The following is a 16,859-nucleotide window of genomic DNA, read 5'->3' on the forward strand; positions in this document are numbered from 1 at the left end:
GAGCTTGTAGCACTCCAAAGAGAAAGGAAAAATTGAAATCGCATCATATGACCCCTTTAAATGATGGAGAAAAGTTCATAGTAGGGTCATAGTAGAATGCACAAGACAACTACAGAAAGTCATATCGAGCTCAGTTCAAGGCTGGTCGACACTAAAGCACGTGTTTTTGTAACTTTATGTTATTTTAAAATGCAAATATGGTTCATTAGAGCGTTTTGTGCACCTGTCAGGTGTAGGACTTACCTTCACTATTTGATCGTCTATTATAATAGGTCCGACAAACACCAGCACAGTCCCGAATAAAACCGACAAACCTCCCAGAACTATAAAAACGATTGATAATGTAGACTTAGACACCGCCATCCTTATTTTCACACAGTTCACTTCACAAACACACGCAGAGCTTTGAGAACAATAAAGAGATTTCCTCTGAAAAGCGCAGGGAACTCAAAGCGTGACGGCTGAACAAACTATCACTTATACAAGATAAAGCCATAAAACTCTGGCCATTGAGTTATTAATGCTCTGCTGACTTTATGATCATGTACAGTACAGCTGATGAGTGATGTTAAAGTCCGGCTCTCTAATCCTGCAGGTTTTATAGCGCTCTTGCGGTTTGATTACCATGTTTACGATGCCCAAAGCGCCACCTATAAGCCAGAGGCTTCTGGGTAATGTAGTTGCACACGCCTCCCACCATGAAGGATAAGAAACTATTTAGAAAATCTAATCTATAAAGTCACTTTATTTTGTTTGGCACAATTTAAAAGCAAAGTTTACAATACGTACATACGGTGGCCCCAAAACGTATTTGGACTACTAACAGATTTTAGATAAACCAAAAATGTCTTTTCTGATGGCATAGCGAACAGCAGGAAAAAAAAATAAAAAATACTAAATGCAAATAATTAGATGCAACCAAGCATATATTCCTTATAATTAGAATAACACAATGAACAGATTTATCAACTAAAAGGGAAATGAAAAGGCCTCACATGCGCACTTTTTTGGTGTCAAATGCTGTGCATGGAATCAAACAACTGTATTAAAAATTGTAATAAATCTGAAATTCATTCTTCTGTTCTTTATGCATTTAGAACATCGTCCTATTCATGTTACATTTGCATAGTGTTGGGTTTATGCAGTTAATACAGTAATTTGTCATTTGAATAAGTAATGAGATTTTAATATTTTCTTTTATATGAATAAGTTTGATGTCCAAAATAAAATATAAGTTCTGAGGCCAATGTTTTTTAAATTTATACATATACTATTTTTTCCACTGTTTATGTACTGTACTGTTAAACTGTCATTAAAAACATGGCGTATTATGTTAAAGAGCCATGATAAATGATCAAACAGCTGCTGGAAGAACATAAGTGTTATTGTATCTTTATTGATATTTGCCACTGATAACTCATAATGTAACAATGGCTTATCTAGAGCCTGCGGTGACACAGCTATTGTGAAATGAAAAGTTTTGATGAAGTATCTGCCATGGTTTGACATTTTTTCGCAGATTTTGGAGTGAAAAACATATACATACATTTAAACATCCTATTTCAACATGAAATTAAGCACAAAAAGTATCCTGTTTTAATCTCTTTAGTGGTAATCAGAGATATATATATTAAAAAGAAGGAAGGGTAAAACATGTGACGAGGATACGGACCACCCTTTACCCTTTGAAGACCTATATTATGCTTTTTAAAACATTCAAGTGTCAGACCGCTTAATAAAAATGTTACCTAAAGCAATAGGAACAATCAGACAGTGAACTTTAGAAAGGAGTTTCATGTTTCAGTTGCTTATATGATGAGGATTCTCTTGGGTGCCAGAGCAAATCTTACATCAATGAATCCTTCCTCCAGTGTGTAAGAGGGCCAAAACCTTCACCCTGCTTGATATTTTATATGAAATGTCAATCAGGGTGAAGGCAAAACGACATCAAAAGAGCTTTTTAAAGAGGCTATTCATGTGATTTTTGATTCCAAATCCAGATTGGAAACCTAGTGAAGGAAACAAGCACATTTGCTCAAACTTTTTGGGCCTTTAAGGGCATGACAAATATGATAAGACTCAAATTATGAATGATATTTATCAGACCGCTTAATAAAAATGTTACCTAAAGCAATAGGAACAATCAGACAGTGAACTTTAGAAAGGAGTTTCATGTTTCAGTTGCTTATATGATATGAGGATTCTCTTGGGTGCCAGAGCAAATCTTACATCAATGAATCCTTCCTCCAGTGTGTAAGAGGGCCAAAACCTTCACCCTGCTTGATCTTTTATATGAAATGTCAATCAGGGTGAAGGCAAAACGACATCAAAAGAGCTTTTTAAAGAGGCTATTCATGTGATTTTTGATTCCAAATCCAGATTGGAAACCTAGTGAAGGAAACAAGCACATTTGCTCAAACTTTTTGGGCCTTTAAGGGCATGACAAATATGATAAGACTCAAATTATGAATGATATTTACTGGTGCACAGAAATGTATCTGCGTGAAATGCATGAAAGACATTCTTTCATTCTGAAAACACATGACACCGTGACAGCAGAAATCTGTCTACATGAAATTAACGGTTACATTTAGAAACAATTTCATTCCAGTCACACTATGATATAGACGAAGTCCATTTAAATGTTTTCATTAAAAGGCCCATTAATCTCAGCACAGCGAGTTAAAATAATTTAAGTTCAAATCAGATGGATCTCACATTTTAAACATTACAAATATTATTCACAGCGCCTTCTTTAATTATGTTGAACATATATTTCTCAGTTAACAGACCATCAACAGGTTAATGGGTTTATTCTTTTTTTTAGCCCATGGCTTGTTTCTCTTTTAGTACAGCAATATTTTTTTTTTAGAAGACCAGATAATATTTTCGTTAGACCCGGCTGGACTGATTCTTGCACTGACATCAGAATAAATTCTTTGTTGTGCTTTTGGAAACAGAAGTGACAATGCAGTAAAGTAGGTGAGACGTTGTATGCGATCCATCTGGAATTCAGTGGTGACATTTGTCTCCTAACACAAAGGTTGATCTGTATTTTTAAGCAATACACACCTTAAGGATGCTCAAGACGCACTGTCTCCAGTTAGTACTCCTGGTCAATAATGAGAAGTATCTGATGCCAGAAGAAACTGACTGAACAGTAGCAAACAAAGCAGATGTTGCAATATACTTATTTTCAAATTGAGACAATTTGACCAGTAAATATCTATGCCCCACCCCATAACAATATACGGCAAGCTAAAAAAAATAAAAATGGCAATTCTCACAGGTAAACAAACTAATTAACAGTTGCCCTCCAGCAACAGATTACCAAAGTACTTAAAGGCCATCTGCAATAGAAAATAACTTAAGTGTCAGGGTACCGGCGTTTAATCGTTACCCATTAAAGCACCATGACTCCAGGGTCAGATAACGTTTACAAGACAGCCAGAACACAGACATGAGCCACTTCAAAAATAAGAGCATTAAAAGGGGTCACATGGCTTTCCACAAACCTGTGGTGACATCTAGCGGCTTGTTTATTAACAGCAATAAGTTTAAGTTGTAAAGATCTCCAAAATCTCACATTTAAAGGCGTTACTTACCAATTCTATGCAACTTTGATTCCAGTGTAATATTACCAATGATGAAATGCAACTTCTAGCAAATGAGATTAAATACAGTAGTCAACATTTGAAGTGAAAAAAAAAAAAAAAAAAATTCAAAGTTGTCCCAAGACAACAGATATTGTTTGGGTTTTAGGACAACTTTGATGAAAGGTTTTGTGTGTCTTCAAAAGGTACTTCAAATGTAGACTACTGTACTAGAAAGCGCATGAGAAAAATCAACTTTAGATCATTTGATTTTCAAACCAGTTTTTTTTTTTTTTTTTAACAAACATTTGAACGCCACATTGTACATTTTTAAAGTGACAATTTTGTGAATGATTTCAGAGATGACAAAACAAGAGAATCAGGAATGCCATAACTTTATTGAAGGATTAAGAGGGAACAAAGGATACTGGAATTGGTCTGATAACTTTCAAGACCTATATAATAAACATCATGAGCAGATTAATTGCCCCCACGAAGACGCAGGACGAGATGGAGGGTGGACTCCTTCTGGATGTTGTAGTCGGACAGCGTGCGTCCATCCTCCAGCTGCTTGCCAGCGAAGATCAGACGCTGCTGGTCAGGAGGAATGCCTTCCTTGTCCTGGATCTTGGCCTTCACGTTCTCAATGGTGTCGCTGGGCTCAACCTCGAGGGTGATGGTCTTGCCAGTCAAGGTCTTCACAAAGATCTGCATACCACCTCTCAGACGGAGCACCAGGTGGAGGGTGGACTCCTTCTGGATGTTGTAATCAGACAGCGTGCGTCCATCTTCAAGCTGCTTGCCAGCGAAGATCAACCGCTGCTGATCAGGAGGAATGCCTTCCTTGTCCTGGATCTTGGCCTTCACGTTCTCAATGGTGTCACTGGGCTCAACTTCCAAAGTGATGGTTTTTCCAGTCAGCGTCTTGACGAAGATTTGCATACCACCTCTCAGACGCAGGACAAGATGGAGGGTGGACTCTTTCTGGATGTTGTAGTCGGAGAGTGTGCGTCCATCTTCCAACTGTTTGCCGGCGAAGATCAAACGCTGCTGGTCAGGAGGAATGCCTTCCTTGTCTTGGATTTTAGCTTTGACGTTCTCAATGGTGTCGCTGGGCTCAACCTCGAGGGTGATGGTCTTGCCAGTCAGCGTCTTGACGAAGATCTGCATACCACCTCTCAGACGCAGGACGAGATGGAGGGTGGACTCTTTCTGGATGTTGTAGTCGGACAGTGTGCGTCCATCTTCCAGCTGCTTGCCAGCAAAGATCAGACGCTGCTGGTCAGGAGGAATGCCTTCCTTGTCCTGGATCTTGGCCTTGACGTTCTCAATGGTGTCACTGGGCTCAACCTCGAGGGTGATGGTCTTGCCAGTCAGCGTCTTGACGAAGATCTGCATGCCTCCCCTGAGGCGGAGCACCAGGTGGAGAGTGGACTCCTTCTGGATGTTGTAGTCAGAGAGGGTGCGTCCATCCTCCAGCTGCTTGCCAGCAAAGATCAGACGCTGCTGATCAGGAGGAATGCCTTCCTTGTCTTGGATTTTAGCTTTGACGTTCTCAATGGTGTCGCTGGGCTCAACCTCGAGGGTGATGGTCTTGCCAGTCAGCGTCTTGACGAAGATCTGCATACCACCTCTCAGACGCAGGACGAGATGGAGGGTGGACTCTTTCTGGATGTTGTAGTCAGGGAGGGTGCGTCCATCTTCCAGCGGCTTACCAGCAAAGATCAGACGCTGCTGCTCAGGAGGAATGCCTTCTTTGTCTTGGATCTTGGCCTTGACATTCTCTATGGTGTCACTTGGTTCCACCTCAAGAGTGATGGTTTTACCAGTCAAGGTCTTCACAAAGATCTGCATGCCTCCCCTGAGGCGGAGCACCAGGTGGAGAGTGGACTCCTTCTGGATGTTGTAGTCAGAGAGGGTGCGTCCATCCTCCAGCTGCTTGCCAGCGAAGATCAGACGCTGCTGATCAGGAGGAATGCCTTCCTTGTCCTGGATCTTGGCCTTGACGTTCTCAATGGTGTCTGTCCTGGATCTTGGCCTTCACGTTCTCAATGGTGTCGCTGGGCTCAACCTCGAGGGTGATGGTCTTGCCAGTCAAGGTCTTCACAAAGATCTGCATACCACCTCTCAGACGGAGCACCAGGTGGAGGGTGGACTCCTTCTGGATGTTGTAATCAGACAGCGTGCGTCCATCTTCAAGCTGCTTGCCAGCGAAGATCAACCGCTGCTGATCAGGAGGAATGCCTTCCTTGTCCTGGATCTTGGCCTTCACGTTCTCAATGGTGTCACTGGGCTCAACTTCCAAAGTGATGGTTTTTCCAGTCAGCGTCTTGACGAAGATTTGCATACCACCTCTCAGACGCAGGACAAGATGGAGGGTGGACTCTTTCTGGATGTTGTAGTCGGAGAGTGTGCGTCCATCTTCCAACTGTTTGCCGGCGAAGATCAAACGCTGCTGGTCAGGAGGAATGCCTTCCTTGTCTTGGATTTTAGCTTTGACGTTCTCAATGGTGTCGCTGGGCTCAACCTCGAGGGTGATGGTCTTGCCAGTCAGCGTCTTGACGAAGATCTGCATACCACCTCTCAGACGCAGGACAAGATGGAGGGTGGACTCTTTCTGGATGTTGTAGTCGGAGAGTGTGCGTCCATCTTCCAACTGTTTGCCGGCGAAGATCAAACGCTGCTGGTCAGGAGGAATGCCTTCCTTGTCTTGGATTTTAGCTTTGACGTCCTCAATGGTGTCGCTGGGCTCAACCTCGAGGGTGATGGTCTTGCCAGTCAGCGTCTTGACGAAGATCTGCATACCACCTCTCAGACGCAGGACGAGATGGAGGGTGGACTCTTTCTGGATGTTGTAGTCGGACAGTGTGCGTCCATCTTCCAGCTGCTTGCCAGCAAAGATCAGACGCTGCTGGTCAGGAGGAATGCCTTCCTTGTCTTGGATTTTAGCTTTGACATTCTCAATGGTGTCGCTGGGCTCAACCTCGAGGGTGATGGTCTTGCCAGTCAGCGTCTTCACAAAGATCTGCATCTTTACGCTAGAAAAAGATATTCAAACTAATTAACGTCAACGTATGTGCTGCATTGCTAAAAAAAAAACTATAAAGCACATGTTCATTTAGTATTGAGAGACAAGCCTAAGAATTCTCTAGAAGTTTCTTCATAAAAGAAAGTGAAACAAAACAAGGTTCGCGAGCAAACAGCATCACTACTGCTGACACCGCTGAGAGGCAGGGCGTAACGAAAGTGGGCGACTGAAAACAAAATGGCGACTTTTACCAGAGAAAATGGCCAGAACACAACAACAACGTAACAAAAACATTGATAACCACAGATAAATACCTATTGATGAGTTATATTTCGACCAGGTACATGTTTAAGGACGTGTCGATTGCTGACATGTTACTGAAAGAAAATACGCAGATGAATTGAGATTTAGACCTCACCGCACTGTTTAGCGGCATAATTCGCGGCCAAATTCGCGAACGAGCCCAAAACATACATAAAACACATCGATGCATAATATTTTAATATTAATCCACATGAAATTACAAAGACGGTCAAATTTAGTCCTCAGAAACGACCAGGCCGGCTAGCATTAAAAAGCTAACCCGTTAGCCCATTCAAAAATACACGTTTATATAATTCCACAAGCGCTTAAAGTCAAATAAAATACTGTTGTTTTTAAGTAGCGATATAGCTGGCGTCGTTTATGTACGTTTTACTTCATACTCACAAACAAATGTTCTTTTCTGGAAGAGTGCGGAATGCGTGCGTCTTTATCCTCTCGTCACGGGAGCGAATACGACTCAAAACAAAAGGTCCGGCTATTTATACAGAACGCGCTGTATCCTTCCGCCGCTACGCCCGACGCACTATTTAAACAATTGCAGACATTCGATTTGAGAACCTGATTTTGTGGGAAGCATTAATACATGCGTTATGTTGAAGATATACAAAGACGCATTTTATACATTTGTTTTGGGAACGTAAAATATATATATACATATGTTTATTTGGTGTGTTCGTGGGGTTTTGGGGACAGGTATTTGTTACAATTGGCTTTTATGGCTCATATAGTATGATATAGAAGAATATGGAGCCCATACTTAAGAAAAAACTAAATTGAGCAAAAATATGAAATTTGGTGAAATTTTCTGTGAAGCTTGAACATTTCCTTCAATCCTCAAACACTACACAATGCAACGCATACTGTAATTCAAAATAGAGGAAAAACACCTTTTAACACATTTTCATTTTAACATGGTACATTGAGATATATTTTAATGTCTTAGAGTGTAACAATATAGCAGACTACTGCATTGTCACTCTCTTGAAATATTACTAACAATAGAAAAGTTATACTTATGTTTACTATTTCACAGCTAAAACACTTCTGTACCACAACCTGAAGGAGAAAGTTTTTAGAAAAGACCTTTTACTCGCTAAACAAGTATAAACTTAAATAGAGGCCTTAGAAATATCCATATCAAATATGATACACTAGGCTTTAAAAACGTTAAAGCTTGCACTCACTTGTACCAATCTTTTCAGTCTCATGGGAGTTTTAAAATCTCCTCTCAGTACCTAGGAAAGACATGGAAAACTGGAAATTATGACTAAATAACTATAGCAACTCGGATCCTTGAGCTGCACTGAATGAATTGAAATGCAGTTTGTATGTCATATTCTGTGTTCAAATATACCCTTTCAGTATTGTTGATCACTTCCGGATCTGGTTGACCATAGTCTGGTGGATTGGCTTTGGGGTTGTAGCCCAGCTTGCGCAGCATTGGCGCAATGTTCTCCATGTCCTGCTGGACGTCTGCTGGGATGTGGCCTACCCAGCGTGTGAGGGCTTCCAGGTTAACTGGTTTGATCACCTGATCTGTGGAGCGTTCACTTCTTAAAAACAAGGTGAAAAGCGAGGATAGTCAGGGGAACAGTGGAAGGCCGGCACCCAAGACATTAAAGGGATAGTTCACCCAAACATGAAAATACTGTAATCATTTATTCACCCAAAACTTTGATTTCTTTCAGATTTCTTTCAGGTATGGATTTCTTTCAGCTTTGAACACATAAGAAGATATTTTGAAGAACCAAACAGTTGATGGTAGCCATTGACTTCCATAGTATGGAAGAAAATACTATGTTTGGCTACCAAGATTCTTCAAAATATCAAAATATGTTCAACAGAAGAAAGAACAGCTTTGGAACAAGTAGAGGGTGTATAAATGATGACAGAAATTTCATTTTTGGGTGAACTATCCTTTAAATGTAATGTCGCCCTACCGAGACAGTGATACTCCTCCAGGCTGCCCGATGGCCTCCTCATGGTGAAGCACCCCTTCGTGCCACGGTGATTTCAGAAAGCGCAGCACACGCTGCATGGTGGCTCGTGGCTGCAGCACCAGATTCTCGTAGCGGATGGTCATACAGCGACTCCGGCCTACTGCCATACACTGGGAGAGCATGGCTTCGATTGCATTGCTCCATTTAGTCAGACAGTCCCTGTAGCTGGACAGGTTGAAGCCACCGATAGTCACTCGTCTGGAGATCATAGAGTGCACAGACGCCCGGCCGTCTCTGAGCATTAGCAGGAATTTAGAGCTGAAAGGACAGATGATGGCATGAGGAGTGAGACAGAAAGACTGAAATGTCATGAAAAAAGCAAGAAATGAAAAGGATTTTGCTGGCATTGCTTTATGCAGCACAAAGCGAAAACATATTGGTCACTATGATGGCACTCACTCCATGTAAAATAAATAAGCGTATTCATATTGTTCAGAAGTACTACAAATGTCTTTGTGTAAAACTTTCAAATAAAATAAAAACAACACTTATGCAGCACAAAGCATTGCCTTTGTTTTAGACATTTTTCCAGTTGAAGAGCAATGCACATTCTAATATGCAGATTTGCTGCTCAAGAAACATTTGAGAAAACAGTTGCTTACCATAAAAAATTATATATATATACGTGTGTGTGTGTATTTATCAAGCATTATTATTGTGCTAACATGTATATTTTCTAAATAATAATTAAAAAAACAAATAAAAATATAACTAAAATAATAACAATAAAAAACATTACTTTTAGATTATATCAGAAAGTAGATTTATTTTTATTTTATGAAGAAAACATATTGGCCACTATGATGGCACTCACTCCATGTAAAATAAATAAGCGTATTCATATTGTTCAGAAGTACTACAAATGTCTTTGTGTAAAACTTTCAAATAAAATAAAAACAACACTTCTAGACTCTATCAGCAACTAGATTTTTACATTTTTCTATGAAAACACGTTGGCCCTCATGATGGAACTCAGTCCATGTGAAATAAATAAGTGTAAATATATTTTTCATAAGGACTACAAATGTCTTTGTGTAAAACCTTTTACAAAACAAAACAAAAAAAATGAATAAATTAAATCCCTGAATGCACCTCTAAAAAGGAGATATCTTACTTGGGGAAAATGTGTGACAGATAAACAGCACTCTTCAGTGTAAAGGGGTCTTTATTGCACAGCAGTGGCGCAGGATCCCCGTGCCGTGCGATGACCTCCAGCAGGAACGCTCTGGTCGCAGCGTCCAGCATCTCTTGACTGACTCCCTCGTCCTCCAGCGCCCAGCGCTCCTCCGTCTGCCTCCCCCAGCCCTGCCGCAGAGACAGTATCCTGGGGATCACCCGCGTCTCCTCCCCGCAGCGGATGTCAGGGTGGGCGTCAAGCATGGCACGCATCAAGGTGGTCCCTGATCGTGGAACCCCACCCACAAACACCATCGGTGTGTTCTGGTTATACCGGTACTGTGTCTGGTTCCATTTTTGAGCCCGTATAGACACCATATGAGTTCTGGGAACCTCTCCAGGGCATGTTAGCACCTCATATAGAGTCCTAGTAAGCGTACAAGCTCCGAAGAGCGTTAGCAGGAGTACAACTGCCCGTTTGACTGAAAGCCGCATCACGCCAAGACAGAAAAAAGGCTATGCTTAAACACAGAAGTGACTGTACTTCCTCTGTTGACTACTTCTGCAAATGTTTTGTTGATAACAGCAAGAAAACTGGTTACAGGAAATATTAGTGCCTTACAAAGCTTTTTGACCTTATCTTTGAATTACACATTCTTTAAAAATCACTTTTTTTGCATATTAAAAAAGTGAAAGTGGTTTATGCCACATGCACAGGAAATACAGGCTACATGTAGAGCTGAAAAAAATATACTGCACTGATAAAGTGATATGAAAGGCATTGCATTAAACACAACTCATTAAGGAAATGATTAACTGACCTTCACGCGACAAACATTGAACGTTGCATGATCTCCAGGCTCAATGCTCTGCCATGAAGTCAAATGGGCAGAAAGCACAAAGAGGAAGCGAACGTAGTTAAAAAACATTCAGACTAACAGTTCAGATCTCTACTGACAGCCACAACCAGTGGCTTTTTCTTTTCCTGTCTGTCTGGGCCTCAAATGTGCTCAATTTTTGCTGAACGATTCTTTGGTAACATGTATAAAAATGTGCAAATTTGATAGTAATGCACCCATTTAACAGTATCGTTTTCAAAAGAAGATGAAACAATCAAAGGAAATGGGTGGACTGAGAAACGAGATAACATGCAAAACTTTCACTGTAAATGTGACTCTTGCGTGTGAGTTGAAGGCTAGGTGTTTCCACTCCATAAATGTGTTGACATACCAATAGGGAAATGTTTTTGCATGCATTTGCTTCCGATTTACCGTGGACCTTTTCTCAGGAAAAACAAATGAAATGCAGTAGACTATGTACAGTCACCACAGAATAAAATAAAAGACAAAACAAAGTCAGAATTGTGAGATATAAACTCACAATTCAGAATTGTGAGATATAAACTCACAATTCTCTCTTCTGTGAATTCTTGACATTTTTTTGTTTGAGGCACAGAATAAAAAGTAACGTTTACTTTGAGGCTTCTCAAAATTGTGAATTTATGTCTGAAGTTAATATAAACTATCAATTATGAGCTACTACTATAAACTCACAATTGGGAGTTTAATTTAAAGGAACACTCCACTATTTTTGAAAATAGGCTCATTTTCCAACTCCCCTAGAGCTAAACAGTTGAGTTTTACCGTTTTCGAATCCATTCAGCCGATCTCCGGGTCTGGCGGTAGCACTTTTAGCTGTAGCTTAGCATAGATCATTGAATCTGATTAGACCGTTAGCATATCGCTCAAAAATGTCAAAACTTGACTCTTCTGTAGTTACATCGTGTAATAAGGCTGTCGGAAATTGAAAAGTTGTGATATTCTAGGCCGATATGGCTAGGAACTATACTCTCATTCCGGCATAATAATCAAGAATGCAATGATATTACGCAGTGCCTGAAAATAGGCTAATTGGAAGTTACCTAACAGGGACTATTTTCAGGCGCTGCGTAATATCATTGCGCCTGCTGCACCCATGATACGGCAGCAAAGTTCCTTGATTATTACGCCGGAATGAGAGCATATCGGCCTAGAAAATCGCAACTTTTCATTTTCCGTCGGTCTTAGTACACGATGTAACTACAGAAGAGTCAAGTTTTAAATAGGAAAAATATAGAAACTCTTTGGTCATTTTTGAGCGAGATGCTAACGGTCTAATCAGATTCAATGATCTATGCTAAGCTAAGCTAAAAGTGCTACCGCCAGACCCAGAGATCGAATGGATTCGAAAACGGTAAAACTCAACTGTTTAACTCTAGGGGAGTTGGAAAATGAGCCTATTTTCAAAAATAGTGGAGTGTTCCTTTAATGCAGAATTCAGAAAAAGTCAGAATTGTGAGAAATAAATTTAGGATTGCGGTGAAAAAAAGTCTGAATTGTCAGACAACCTCATAATTGTGAGAAAAAAGTTTTTGTTTTTTATCTTGTGTGGAAATAAGCTTCCATAGGGGACTCTAGCAAAAGTCTCTATTTTACAGAATTGTATTTATACATTTTCTTTCCAGTAGGCAGAATTTGGAGCATAAATGTTCTATTAATAAACAAATAAATAAATAAAATGAAAGAATAAAAAAATAAAGTTAACAGAACAGAATAAATTAAGGGGGCAAAAGTAATACAAAAGTAAATTCAAGACTGAATGTAATTATTTAAATAGGTTTAGGGCTCCACATCTGTCAGATCTCTTAAAATAAAACAGGACACATCAGTGTTAGAAAAGATTTAAATTAATTTATTTATTTTTCACATTTCTTTAGAGAAATCAGTTACATTTTTTTTCTTGCTCTCCAAAATGAAGTATTCATTAATCAGCAGAGAACATTTCACATATACTTCAAAATAAATACATCATCTGCTCTCTGCTGCAGTAGGACGTCACTTGCAGGGGAAAAATACTACTTTAAAACCTGCACTACGAACTGCTCTAAGTAAAAAGACTTAAAAATGACAGCAGGCAGGACGGGCCACAGACACACACAGGATGGCGCCACTACCACCCCTTCGTATCGGAGCAAAGGGGTTATGAACCCCAGGGTTAAACTGTCCCGTAAATCACATAAGAACACTGTGCAAACTCTTCACTTGTTATTTTCCACTCGCTGGACACACACACACACGTTTGTGAATGGCAGAATAAGAACCTCCGGCTGTGAGCGCATACGTGTCGAATCACATGTCGTAAAACCACAGTAATGTCTACTGGCCAAACGATCTCTGCACTGGTACTTCCTGTTTCACAGCCCCGTTCCCTTCACGCCCCTCTCTGTCCTCTTAAGGTTGGGGAGGTGGGGAGAGTGGAGTTGTCAGGATCTATTTACATCACTTCTTGTAAGCACTGGAGCAGTACGGGATGTGTCTGTGGGCCTCTTCATATGGACACCTCATATTCTCTTGTGTCCTGTACAACATAAACATGAGAATTACAGCCATTATGGAGGATCTTCCAATTTGTGATCATGAAATAAACACTTGTGGCTGCTAAAGCGTTCTAGGTGATTTCCAGGCTCTTGTTAGGTGGTTCAGGATGGTTGCTAGGGTGTTTTTAATGGTATTCTAGAGATTTTCTAAATGCAGTTGCTATGGTGATCTGGGAGGTTTCCAGGGTTTCTATGTAGGTTTCCTACCTGGGAGGTTTCTATGTAGTTTCCAAGAGGTTCTGGCTTGTTGCTAGGGAGTTACTAGGTGGTTGCTAGGGTGTTTTCCGTGTTTTCAGTTGCTAGGGTGATCTGGGTGGTTTCTAGGCTGTCATTATGTAGTTTCCAAGAGGTTCTGGTTTGTTGCTAGGGAATTACTAGGTGGTTGCTAGGGTGTTTTGAATGATTGCCAGGACTAAGGTTCTCTAGCAGGTTCCCAGGGCCATGCCATGTAGTTCCCAAGGGGTTCTGGATGGTTGCTAGCTACGTTTGTAGCAACTGGTTTCTAGGGTGTTCTGAGAGGTTACCAGGACAGTGCTAATTACTTCCCAAAAGGTTTCTGGGTGGTTGCTATGGTGCTCTGGGTAGTTTTATGAAGTTCTCAAGGGGTTCCTGGTGGTTGCTAGGGAATTTCTAGGTGATTGCTAGGGTGTTCTTTAAGGTATGATGACATTGAGTTGCTAGGTGGCTGCTCAGATGCTTTGGATGATCGCTAGGATTGTTGTGTGGTTGCTAGGTTGCTCTGGAACAAGGCAGTACCATGTAGTTCCCAAGGGGTTCTGGATGGCTGCTAGGTGGAGTGTTTTGGAAGTTTTCCAGAATATTAGTTTCCTAAGGGGTTCTGGATGGTTGCTTAGATGTTCTAGGTGATTGCAAGGGCCTTGTTGTGTGGTTACTGAGGTGTTCTGGGAGATTCTCACCCCTCCAGTCTCGTAGAGAGGGTTGTCAAACTCGGTTTCCACGGTGATCTGGCTGTAGGGATGCGGATACATCAGAGGAAGTCTCAGGTTTGAATGATAACGGCACCTGAGGAACAGAGAAGAGTGTTTCACAGTGGTACAAACGCAGCATGTTCTCTCACATCAGCAATGGACAGTCATGCTGTTTTCCCACCTACACATATCATTGCGCTTCAAGCCATTACATGCTTTATGAAGAAACCACTCTCATTTCACAAAAAGTGGTGACTCTAAGCACCGTTTTATTAATACAATTAGCTTTGAGCAATTTATTAAATCAGAAACAGAACATGTGTAAGTGCCCATGAACAACGGTAGCTCTTTATTGTTGTACAATTAGTAAACACTTTTCACTGTCTGTATTGCTCACCTCGTGACATAGATGTAGGCTCCTCCCAGTAAAACAGATACTAGCAGCACCAGTATAAATATTGCTAGAGCCATACTTCCCCCATCAAAAGAAGAGTCTGCCGCGGCTTCAGCCACTAGACAAGATGCAAGGATAATATATACGTTAATAATTCATTTCCACCTGCTTTACACACTACATCTATCAAACATTAGAAATATATAATCTCTCTGCTAACAATGCACCTATGCTGCTTGTGATATTAAAGGTAGACACTTACAGTAGATCTAAACAAACTAAACCTTTGCTTAAATTAGTACATAAAAAAAATAAAACTTACCCTCTAGTGCATGACTGCTAGAGCATTCATGATTGGCTGAAATATATTGGGTAAAAATAAATATATTTAATACATCAGCATTTAATAAATAATATTATAATCTAATGAAATAATAATATTAGACATATATATATATATATATATATATATATATATATATAATAAATAGTGTAATAAGTAAAAAATATAATAAGTAATGGTGATCACAAAATGGTAATACCAACATTTGCACTTTGTTTTCCATTTATTACTACCCTAATGAAGCTGCATAACATAAATTTAATGAATATTCTAAGTATTCTTAGAATATATTTAATTTTTTAAATATACATTTTTTGAATATTAATTAAATACCTTTGAAAATTAAACATCTGTTATGAAGGTGCATTACAAAAATGTAATGAATATTCTAAGACAATATTTCATTTTTAAAATGATAAATATACTCTTTGAATATTCATTAAATACATTTGTAAATGCATTTGAAAACAAAATATCTGTTATGCAGCTTAGTTTGTAATTGTTGGGAAGTAAAATAACAGTAACAAAGTAATAATAATAATAATAATAATAATAATAATGATTATTATTATTATTATAGTAGAAAATAAATAAACACATAAATAAATAAATCTTGGTATAAAGGTTTAACCCTATACATTTATATACATACATATTATATATGGGTACATATTTTTTTTGTAAATACCATATATGATTCTTACCTCTGCAAAGAGGTAATGGACCACTCCAAAAAGAGGGATTTCCCAGAATGCACTTGATAGCCATCTCACCAATAAGCTCATAGTCTTGGAAGCACATGAAGGTTACAGACTCTCCCGGTAGGTAAAGCCTTTTAGACAATATCTGGTAGCCATTGTCAGGAAGGCCAGGATTCTCACAGGACACTGACTCTTCCGCTAATATACAGGAAATTAAATCAGGAATAATTGAGGGATTAAACAGGAACTAAAACATAAAATACAGAAATTTTGGACAAAACATTTGTCGGAACTCACAAACGCAATGAGGCAAGCGAGACGTCCAAACAGGGGTGCCGGGTTCTCGACCATAGCAAGTGAGAGTGGCGCCGCCCTGCAGGATGTATCCGGGAATGCAGCTGTACTGGATAGTGGTGCCAACCAAGAGTTTGGGATCAGACAGTGTGCGTGTGGAGTGCTCCACGTGTCCAGGGTCTGTGCAGTACATAACTAATGAGGGGAAGCGGGAAAAGGAGACACAGCAGAGAAGGATGACATTTGATTCTGCTGAAAGTTAAAGTTATTTTAGAATCTAATTAGCAAAGACACCCAACTGTGCTTGACTCACTCTTCTCGCAGAACGGAGGCTGCGTGTTCCAGCTCAGGTCTACCTGACAGGTCAGGGTTTCACTGCCCACCAGGTCGTACCCTGGGTCACACTGATACGTGATACGGGCTCCACGCAAAAGCGCCACATGAGAAGTGGTCTTCCAGCCGTTCTGGATCTCAGGTAGGTCTGGACACGAGTCATTGTGTGACACCTCTGAAAAAAGGAGTACAATTATTTACACTCTTCTATTCATCACACAGAAAGTCTTTCTGTTTATTGAATTTTTTAGTATATTAACAGGAGAAAAATACAGGAGAATAGCAAAAAATATTGTCACCACTCCATCCCCATTTATACATATTAATGAATTAAAAAAACATGTACACACACACACACACACACATATACTGTATATATATATATATAT

General features: G+C 39.9%; 4 protein-coding genes across 4 annotated transcripts in view; all 4 read right to left on the bottom strand.

Moving 5' to 3' along the window:
* scarb1 (scavenger receptor class B, member 1) overlaps positions 1–623 on the bottom strand; it is a 20,612-nt gene extending 19,989 nt beyond the window's left edge. Inside the window, exon 1 of the mRNA XM_016277243.1 lies at positions 244–623. Coding sequence (XP_016132729.1) covers positions 244–363 — 120 coding nt within the window. The 5' untranslated portion in view covers positions 364–623. The remainder of the gene's footprint in view (positions 1–243) is intronic.
* Positions 624–3,972: 3,349 nt separating this feature from the next.
* Positions 3,973–7,415, bottom strand: LOC107588961 (polyubiquitin-C). The gene is made up of 3 exons (XM_016277245.1): positions 7,330–7,415; positions 5,632–6,631; positions 3,973–5,594 (listed from the first exon to the last, which is right to left on the bottom strand). The coding sequence occupies exons 2-3, from the start codon at positions 6,622–6,624 to the stop codon at positions 4,074–4,076; spliced, it is 2,514 nt and encodes an 837-aa protein (XP_016132731.1). The 5' UTR covers positions 6,625–6,631; positions 7,330–7,415; the 3' UTR covers positions 3,973–4,073.
* Positions 7,416–7,757: 342 nt separating this feature from the next.
* tpst2 (tyrosylprotein sulfotransferase 2) lies at positions 7,758–10,769 on the bottom strand. Its single transcript, XM_016277320.1, has 5 exons — positions 10,060–10,769; positions 8,886–9,203; positions 8,300–8,498; positions 8,130–8,180; positions 7,758–7,805 (listed from the first exon to the last, which is right to left on the bottom strand). The coding sequence occupies exons 1-5, from the start codon at positions 10,554–10,556 to the stop codon at positions 7,773–7,775; spliced, it is 1,098 nt and encodes a 365-aa protein (XP_016132806.1). The 5' UTR covers positions 10,557–10,769; the 3' UTR covers positions 7,758–7,772.
* A 2,071-nt stretch (positions 10,770–12,840) lies between these two features.
* LOC107589012 (seizure 6-like protein) overlaps positions 12,841–16,859 on the bottom strand; it is a 39,063-nt gene continuing 35,044 nt past the window's right edge. The window contains exons 10-16 of the mRNA XM_016277308.1: positions 16,451–16,645; positions 16,141–16,332; positions 15,847–16,041; positions 15,122–15,157; positions 14,803–14,917; positions 14,394–14,499; positions 12,841–13,457 (exon numbers count right to left, since the gene is read on the bottom strand). Coding sequence (XP_016132794.1) covers positions 13,428–13,457; positions 14,394–14,499; positions 14,803–14,917; positions 15,122–15,157; positions 15,847–16,041; positions 16,141–16,332; positions 16,451–16,645 — 869 coding nt within the window. The 3' untranslated portion in view covers positions 12,841–13,427. The remainder of the gene's footprint in view (positions 13,458–14,393; positions 14,500–14,802; positions 14,918–15,121; positions 15,158–15,846; positions 16,042–16,140; positions 16,333–16,450; positions 16,646–16,859) is intronic.

This window comes from Sinocyclocheilus grahami, unplaced genomic scaffold (genome assembly GCF_001515645.1).
Source record: "Sinocyclocheilus grahami isolate Dianchi unplaced genomic scaffold, SAMN03320097.WGS_v1.1 scaffold110.1, whole genome shotgun sequence".
In the NCBI taxonomy this organism is placed as follows: domain Eukaryota; kingdom Metazoa; phylum Chordata; class Actinopteri; order Cypriniformes; family Cyprinidae; genus Sinocyclocheilus; species Sinocyclocheilus grahami.

Coding starts and splice junctions, on each gene's coding strand:
- LOC107588961 (XM_016277245.1), bottom strand. CDS start 6,624: ATGCAGATCTTTGTGAAGACGCTGACTGGCAAGACCATCACCCTCGAG. Junction 5,595..5,631: donor ACACCATTGAGAACGTGAAG/GCCAAGATCCAG, acceptor GAGAACGTCAAG/GCCAAGATCCAGGACAAGGA.
- tpst2 (XM_016277320.1), bottom strand. CDS start 10,556: ATGCGGCTTTCAGTCAAACGGGCAGTTGTACTCCTGCTAACGCTCTTC. Junction 9,204..10,059: donor CTGTCACACATTTTCCCCAA/GTAAGATATCTC, acceptor CTGTCCTTTCAG/CTCTAAATTCCTGCTAATGC. Junction 7,806..8,129: donor GACTGAAAAGATTGGTACAA/GTGAGTGCAAGC, acceptor TTTGAATTACAG/TATGCGTTGCATTGTGTAGT.